The sequence below is a fragment of the Dromiciops gliroides genome, chromosome 1 (genome assembly GCF_019393635.1).
Source record: "Dromiciops gliroides isolate mDroGli1 chromosome 1, mDroGli1.pri, whole genome shotgun sequence".
NCBI lineage: Eukaryota > Metazoa > Chordata > Mammalia > Microbiotheria > Microbiotheriidae > Dromiciops > Dromiciops gliroides.
In genome coordinates, this window is record NC_057861.1 from 13,865,104 (window position 1) to 13,874,045 (window position 8,942).

Here is an 8,942-nt window from a genome sequence, read left to right on the forward strand (position 1 = left end):
CACTTTTATTCTCTGACTTTGAGAGTTATTCACCTCTCCCTAAAAGGTTGCTTCTGTTCCATGGTCTTTCCCAAGGGTGGAGGGTTGGAGGAGGATGGTGGGGGTGGGAGTGAGGGGGGGTGGTACACAGGCCTTGATATCAGTTTCTTTTTTAAATCTCCATAGCCAACCTGCCTCAAGCACCCACTTCCCAGGATCGACACCTTCTCCGGGCGGTCAGTCTGATCCATTCAAACTTCACCCAGATGCCAGCTCTGTGTGAGATGACAGTCAGGTAAGAGTTCTGCCAAGGCTTTGCCAAGGAGACATGTTCTGCTTAGTTATTCATTCCTGCCCCTTCTTCCCATGAACCTTCAGGACTCAACTCAGAACCCACTTGGAAGGTAGCCTTTCCTGTCTCCCCATCCTTGTCTTCCTGAACTCTTAGTACTCTCTTCTTTATCAAAGTGCCATGTAGGCCCTTAGCTGGGAAGGTAAAGTGTTGTTGATGTGTGTGTTATATTCCTCCAGGAGAATTTGAGCTCCTGGAGAGCAGGACTATTTTTTTAATCTATTTTGGCTTTTTCATAAAACCAGCTCTTAGTTTTATTGATTAATTCTATAGTTTTCTTGCTTTCAATTTTATTACTTTCTCCTTTGATTTTCAGGATTTCTAATTTAGTATTTAATTGGGGATTTTTAATTTGTCCTTTTTCTAGCTTTTTTAGTTGCATGCCCGATTCATTGATCTCCTCTTTCTCTTTTTTATTCACGTCAGCATTTAGAGATATAAAATTTCCCTTAAGCACTGCTTTGGCTGCATCCCATAGGTTTGGTGTGTTGTCTCATTATTGTCATTCTTTGGATGAAGTGATTGTTTTATGATTTGTTGTTTGACCCACTCATTCTTGAGGATGAGATTATTTAGTTTCCAATTAATTTTCAGTCTTCCTTTCCATGGCTCTTTATTACATGTCATTTTTATTGCATCATGATGTGAAAAGGATGCATTTACTATTTCTGCCTTTCTACATTTGACTATGAGGTTTTTGTGCCCTAATACATGGTCAGTTTTCAGTACATTTTGTAGTTCTCCAAGAGAATGCTCACTTTTGCTGGGTAGTTGATTATTGGTTGTAATCCAAGCTCTTTTGCCTTCTGGAATATCATATTCCAAGCCCTGTGATCCTTTAATGTTGAAGCTGCCAGGTCCTATGCAATACTGACTGTGGCTCCACAATATTTGAATTGTTTCTTTCTGGCTGCATGGAGTAATTTCTTATTCTTCTGATAATTCTGGAGTTTGGCTGTAATATTTCTTGAAGTTTCCCTTTTGGAGTCTCTTTTAGCAGGTGATCGGTAGATTCTTTCAATGAATGATGTTTTTATCCTCTGATTCTACAATTTCAGGGCAATTCTCCCTGATAATTTCCTGTACCATGGTGTCTAGACTCTTTTCTTGATCGTGACTTTCAGGTAGTCCAATAATTCTCAGATTATCTCTCCTGGATCTATTTTCCAGGTCAGTTGTTTTTCCAATGAGGTATTTCACATTTTCCTCTGTTTTTTTTTTTTTTCAGTCTTTTGATTCTGCTTGACAGATTATTGGTGTCTCATGGAGTTATCAGCTTCTATCTGCCCAATTTTAATTTTTAAGGCATTATTTTCCTCATGTGAGGGCCAAAATTTGATATACGGACCATATTAGGGTGACTCACCTTAATATTGGGGTCCCGGAAATATGAGGGACTCTCTTAGGTTTAATTTCCCCTTTGAATTTTCCTTTTTACATATTCCTCCCAGGCCAATAAGAAAAGGAGCCTCTGAGCTTCAGTTCATAAAGGATCAGGTTTTATTGCTTGGGAATTAATTAGACCACAAAGGTGAAACCAATTAGGGAAATAAGGAAGTAGAAACACAGATGGACAGTCTTAACTCTAAGCTTAGCCTATGGGATCCCAGAGATTAAGCTAGTTCAAAGGAATTTAGGGTTTTCCTTCATAAAACTCACCAATCTCAAACTGCCCGCTGGGCCGAGAACCAGCACGCCCAAGACCAAGCATGAAACACCCCACCACCAAGAGCAGCCAGACTGCTTTCCAGGCCGAAAGAGACCGGATTTTTTTGAATGCCCCGCCCGCCAGAAGTTGCCTCCCTTCCAATGGAGTTTTCCTCCCCCAAAAGGGGAGGTCCTTCCAAAGCTGCTCAGTAGCATGCACAATCTCAGGGTGGGCCAGATGTGGCCCCTCCCAAATGATTCACCTAAAACTTTCGATATTAATCTTTACCTCAAATAATTTTTACCACACTCAGTAAGCTTTTGTACCTCCTTTTCCATTTGGCCAATTTTTTTCTCTCATTTAGCCAATTGTATTTTTTAAGGAATTGTTTTCCTCAGTCAATTTTTGTGCTTCTTTTTCCAGTGTAACTCTCATAGCTCTCATTTCTTTTTTCATTTTTTCTTCTACCTCATTTGTTTTTGTTGGGGTTATTTATTTATTTATTTTTGGTGAGGCAGTTGGGGTTAAGTGACTTGCCCAGGGTCACACAGCTAGTTAGTGTCAAGTGTCTGAGGCCAGATTTGAACTCAGGCCCTCCTGACTCCAGGGCCAGTGCTCTATCCATTGTGCCACCCAGCTGCCCCCTCATTTGGTTTTTTAAAAGCCTCTTTGAGTTCTTCAAAGAAGGCTTTTTGATCTTGAGACAAGATCATCTTCCCACATGAGTGTTCACCTGTAGGCATTTTGACAAACTCATCTGAGTTTGAGTTTTGGTCTTCCCTTTCACCATAGAAGCTTTCAATGGTAAGGGTCCTTTTTTTATTTCTTATTCATGTTGTAGCCTGTTTTTAAACTTATAAAATTGAAGTCAACTCCTGGGGCACAGGGGTCACTGTTGCAAGCTTCTTACCACTCTCAGCTGCCCCATTCTCAGCTGTGCTCAGCTGCCCTCCCCTTTCACCCAGGTGAGACAGACCTTTCCTGAAGTCTCCTAAATTATCTCAAGTAGGAGGATTGTCTAGCAAGACTATCTTAATGTCGTTTACTCATTTCATTTATGTTTGACTCTTCATTTCTGTCCTCCAGGGCCTTGTGCAGTTCATTGTGCATAGTAGGTGTTGAATAAGTACTTGTTGGATAGCCTGTTAGAACAAGAAAGAAAGAAGGAAGGAAGGAAGGAAGGAAGGAAGGAAGGAAGGAAGGAAGGAAGGAAGGAAGGAAGGAAGGAAGGAAGGAAGGAAGGAAGGAGGGAGAAAAGAAAGGAGGAGAAAAGGAAGAAAGAGAGGGAGCAAGAAAGTGGGAGAGAGGAAGGAAGAAGTGGCATCTGGGCCACTCATTCCATGCCTTGGAGGTTCATTTTCCTCCCCTCTATAATGAGGGGCCTAGTCCCAGCCTCCTCACCCCTAGGGTGTTCAACCTGAGCTTTGGATCATGTGTGCCATGAGCAATTCTAGTCTTCTCTGTAGATTGCTCAAATGAGGAAACTGAGGCCCAGAGAGGAGTGTTCAGAAGGGAAGGCACTGTCGGTACAATTGATTTCAAAAGGATGTGAGAACAGTTGACTGCGTTTTAATTCTCCCCTGCCCCAGGCAGTCTGCTCCTGCTGTCCCATCCTCTCTTTCCACCAGAGGCCAGAGGATCTGTGACCTCTTCTGTAGCCGCTGGAGCAGCTGAAGGTCAGGGGAGAGAGAAGTCAAGCCCCTGCAATGAGTATTCTAGGCTTGTGCCCAGCATTTGCTGCCTCCCAGCACCAAACAGTTTATCCAGTATTTAAATATAACTTTTCATAATAAATGTGTCTACTTGGGCTTTCATACAAGGTTCCTCAAAGCTGGCTCAGACATTTGTTTTGCTGGGTTAGGAACTGGTTGTGCTGGGATGTGTGCACACACATGTGTGTGCCTGGGCATAGTATATGTTTGTGGGTACTTTGTGGGGCATGTGTGTGCACTGTGGCAGGTTGGGTACCTGTTATGCCAATCCCAGAATGTCATTATCTGGCTCTTTCTGGGCCCTTCACTGTTTGAACTCCCTGGGATAGAGCACTGGGTTCTGCTGAGAAACCTTGAGTGAAGGGGCCAGAGCCTCTGGCATTTAGCATCTGAGGTGATACCGGGTGGCACTGATCCTGCTAATCCAATGAACAGCCCAGGAAAGTGTAGACTTCCCCCCATGCTGAGCTCTGGTGGGAGCTGCAGCTGCATCGTGTGCAGGAGCCCTGCAGGTGGGAGGGGAGAGGAGTGGCCAGCCTGCTGGCTTCCTGGGCCAGGGTTGGGCAGGGAGCGGGTCGCAGGGAGGTGTCACCTCTCTTTTCTGGAGCCTTACCCTGGAAGTCTGCTCCTCTAGGTTGAGCTGGCTTGTCACAGTGCCCTCATTACTTCAGCTCCTAGATCATGGAAAGAATGGTGGATCAGAAGTAAAGACTGAGGGGGGCGTCCTGACTGCTGTTGGGGAGCTGAGGCCTAGAAATATGGGATCTCATCTGATTGTGTCTCATTACTTCCAAACACTACTTACTTAGGCTACCTCCTTCCCAAAGTCGGCATGAGGAAAGCATGCTATGATGTGGAAAGCACTACACAGTTTAATGTGGGCTGCTGTCACAGGAGGCAGCACGGTGCAGGGCGCAGTGAATTGCATTTGGAGGGAGGAGACCTGGGTTTGTTGTCTGCGTGATCCCGGGCGGGCGAGTCATTCATATTTCAGAGCCTCAGTGCCCTCATCTGTAACATCTGTAAGGATAATGCTGGTAGTCATCTGTCTCAGGATTGTTGTGAGAAAATGCTTGGCAAACCTTAAACTCCCCAATAAACGTGAGTTATTGTTAGTTAAAACTTTCATCCTTCCCTGGCCCGGTGCTGTCCCACTCTCCTGAGACCTCCTGGGTCACTACAGAGTCCCCGGGCACTCTCCTTTTCTTTTCTGGGTGTTGGTGAGTAGCATATTTCGAGGGCAGGCCATCTGTCCCCAGGCACACGTGGCAGTTCCCATGGGAATGGGCTCTCACTGGCACTGAGTCCTGAAGTGACCATCATCATTCCTGAACACAGCACGCCCCCTGTGGTCCTGTGGAAGTTTCCTGAGGGCAAGGGGCCCTTCCGTTTTTGTCCCTCTTGCGCAGAGTAGGCCCATGACAAATGCTTGTTGCCAAACAGAATTCCTGAAAAGCCAAATCGCGACACTTTGCATGTTATTGTAGGAGAGGCAGAGCCTGGCTTGGTATTTGGACTGTGTCTTATTGGACAATTAAATGGCTTCTCTTTTCTGGGACTGTGTGTGTGCCTCGGGTCGGGGGGAGGGACATGCTAGAATGGCCCCAGGGTCCTCCTCACCCCATAAGCTCTCAGTCCATCTGTCTGCGAACACAGTGTACACTCAGCTATTTGTTGCTCTTGTGGTTACCAGGGTTTTTCACATGTCACTTCGGGCAAGTCATTTCCCCTCGCTGGGCCCATTTCCTGTTTGTCAAACAGAAGACTTGGTCTACGTGACCCCTGAGCTCCCTTCTGGCCCTAAAGCTTACAATCTAATCTGGGTAACAGTGGCCGTTACTAAAATTCCCTTTTGTGGTTGGGGACTTCCAGTTTGATGCAGGGACATGTTGTGACCGTCCTCGTCTCTCTTTCTCTCCACCAGAAATGCCTCCGCAGCAGTGTATGCCTGTTGCAACCCTGTCCAAGAAACCTATTTCCAGCAGGCGGCCTCCCCGGTCCGGAGCTCCGGGTTCCCCAGCCCCCAGGACAGTGCCTTCACCCTCCCGGGCAAGGCCAGGCAGAAGCTTCTGAAGCATGGGGTGAACTTACTTTGAGCAGGACGGCCACGGGCTCTGCTGCTGCCCAACACAGACACATCCTCGAGGGCTGCCCCGCCCTGCCCCACCCTGGGGAAATGTGCAGGTTCTTAGGGTTTGGGGGAGATGGGAGAGATAAGCCTTTCTTTTTGCTGAGCACAGGGGGCTGGGGTGTGGTGAGAGATGAGCGGGTTCTGAGCGTTTCAAGGAGATTTCCTGGATTCATCAGCATGGAGTCAAGCCCGAAAGGCTCCCAGGGAGAGGCTGCCTGTCCTGCTGGGCTCACGGGGTGCTGTTTGCCATTTGCTGCTCCCGTTGCTGGTCTGGTTGTAGTTATTCTGTGGTAGGTGTCAGTCGGCTTCCTTCGCTTGCCTTGCTCTCAGTAGAAAGCTTCATCTCACCTACTGGGTGTGATCATAAAGGCAAGAGATGGTGATTTATTTTTAACAGTTGGGCCAAAGTATACACCTCCAGACAGGGTTACCCACTTCAAAGTTGTTCCCTTCGGAGACTACACACTTGTTCCCGGGAGGTTGCCATTGCTTAGGGTATTGGAGGGGGCTTCTCTTTAGAATAGCTTTCAGAGCCTGCAGCAACCCGTTCTTTTGAGGCTTGTCAGTAGAGGCGAATTCTTGTATTACAAGGAAACAAATTTGATTTTTGGAAACAACCATGAGCCATATGGAGCTGCCTCTGGAGGGTAAGGTAGGCCGTCAAGCTGGGTGATGCTGCCTCTGGTCAAAAACAGTCCCTAGCCAGGACTGTGAAGTCGGGTAACCTTGCTGGTTTTCTCAGGTTCTGAAAGCTACCCTCCTCTCCTCCATAGCCCCAAACATTTGGCACAAGCCAGTGTTATTAAGTATGGGGCCTTGCTTTTTGAAGGGGCCAGGACTCATCCGGATGGTTTGATGGGGGCATCTATTACAAGATCAGCCCACTCCTTTCCTCTGTCAGATGTCTCATCAGAGGAACAAAACAGCTACCAAAGGCACTGCTCTGTCTCTTCCAGCAATCCCTGGAATTCCTCTTTGTTAATTGAGGAATACAAAATTGTGAGGCAGTGAACCGATGTATTAACTTTGAGGGTGTGATGTTTATTCTTATTTATAAACAAATTTATTATATCGCTAACCCTAAACAGTATTGCTCTGATTAACAAAGTTTATGAATCAACATGTGTCAGTAAACAAGTTTTGTGGACACTTTTTCTTTCTCTTTGTATGAATTATTTTACTACTAAAATAATTTGTCCCTTAAACATGGCAGAGTCCTGGCTTAAGAGTCATATCACAGTTGTGCCCTCCTGTGACTGGGAGACCAGCCGAGTATTCTCAGCTCACAGGAGGAACTCAGGCCACTACGTCCTTCACCACAGCTCTATGAGGTAGGTGATGCCAGTGCTATTTGACAGATAGGGAAACTGAGGTTCAGAAAAATGAAATAACTTACTTGCTCATGGTCACAGAGCTACTAAGTATTGAAGGCAGAACTTTAACCCAGGGTGCCTGACAAAAGCATGTGTGACGGGTAAAGCTGAATCACCTTATCTGCCCCCAGTGTGGGGGAAGCTAGCTAGGATTTACTTATAAATTAGAAGATTCAGCAACAGTTTAGGCATTAAGCATTTATTAAAGTATGTTGGAGATTGGCAAAGAGAGAACATGTGTCTCTGAAAGGATAGGAAAGCCTAGCAAAGATCTACGTGGGAGAGAGAGAGAGAGGAAAAAAGCTGCCTCCACCCAGCAGCTCACGCTACCAAGAGAAAGATCCTCCGTCTTCTCGAGCGGAAGCTCCCTGTGGGACAGCAAGAGGGGCGGTACCCACACACAGCTCCAGGTTAATTGGCTGGTAGCATTCAAGTCCATTGATTGACATGACTTGAAGGTGGTCCATGAATTGTGAGGTAACTTCCGGATGCTGAATTGACCTTAGAAAGATCACTCTCAACAGGGAGGCCCTGGTAATAATATTCTCACATATGTCTTTTCCAGAAAAGAAAGTTTTTTGAAGACTCCTTTGTGATTAAATGTGCCCTGTGCAAGAGTCCACCCAAGTGCCAACATGCTCAGTATTGGAGTTTTCCATGTGAAAACTTTTGGCTCTGTGCCTCATGAAGTGCCAGTGTTTGAAGACTGCTCTCCCAGAGGCCCATTGCGTGACGCGGTGATGGGGTGTGCTGGCAGGTGCTTGCCTCGGGGAGAGCAGTCCATCCCCTCAGCCACTCTTGTAAGCCCCAGCCTCCACTGCTCCTGAGGGGGGCGTGTGATCACATAGAAACGTTAAATGCAGAGTGCTTTGATGCCTGAGATATCTCGCAAGAGAGCCGGCCCCCCAATTGAACCTTACAGATCAGACAGAAAATCAGGCAATAGGGTGAATGAGGCCGCAGCTGGCTAACCTGACTTCCCAGAATGTCAGAGGTGACTGAGAATGCGCCTTGCAGCACAGCAGACGAGGAGACCTTAATGGAGGGGCGCCCTCACCAGCTCCCTGGGCAGACTTGCCACTTTGGGGCAGTTCTGATCACAAGGAGACTTTTCCTCATATCCAGCCTGAACTGTGTCTTTGTCCCCTCCACCCCTGGCACCTAGTTCTGACTTAAGCCACCTCACAACATAGCCAGCTGCTGGTTCTAAAAATAACGTGGCTATTGGTTAAGGGTAGAGCAGAGGGGCCTGATCTCTGGGGCCTTCAGGGCCTAAGACCAGGCTCTCAAGTCTTGGCAGGCTTCACTCTATCAAATCTTTGTGCATGAGAAGTTCATGGTTGGGGTGCTGAAGGCCCCCTTCTGTCTGACAGAACCAGGTCTGTTTCCGGGTCCATCAGAAATCAAAGGAACATTGCTTCGTCACGGCCCTCTGCCTTCGAGGTTGGATGTACGTCAAGAACGCAGGGCAGGTCTTGGCAGGGGAGGAGAGGCCCCAGTCAAAGGAAACAGTGAGGGGCCCAAGAATGAGAAAAGGAATGGCAATGACTTCTCTGGTTTGGGAAACGAGGCTCAGCCCCCATTAACAGTCTACCATTCAACTAGTCCTGTTTTATTGGGGAGTCGTGCTCTAAATGATACCCAAAAGGACAGACTGTCCCCACCCTGGGGCCCAACTGCACATGGGTGACTAGGCCAAGATAGTGGTTTTAGGATGTGAGGATTATTCCTGTATCCAGAGAAGCAG

The 8,942-nt window shown here is 47.0% G+C and overlaps 1 protein-coding gene across 4 annotated transcripts in view; it reads left to right on the forward strand.

The window, feature by feature from the left end:
- Positions 1-6,969, forward strand: part of HPS4 (HPS4 biogenesis of lysosomal organelles complex 3 subunit 2) — a 30,528-nt gene extending 23,559 nt beyond the window's left edge. For all 4 annotated transcript variants that reach the window (XM_043975864.1, XM_043975867.1, XM_043975866.1 and 1 more), the window contains 2 exons: positions 166-274; positions 5,616-6,969. In XM_043975864.1, the coding sequence (XP_043831799.1) occupies positions 166-274; positions 5,616-5,787 (281 nt within the window). In that variant the 3' untranslated portion in view covers positions 5,788-6,969. The remainder of the gene's footprint in view (positions 1-165; positions 275-5,615) is intronic.
- The last annotated feature ends 1,973 nt before the right edge of the window (positions 6,970-8,942 follow it).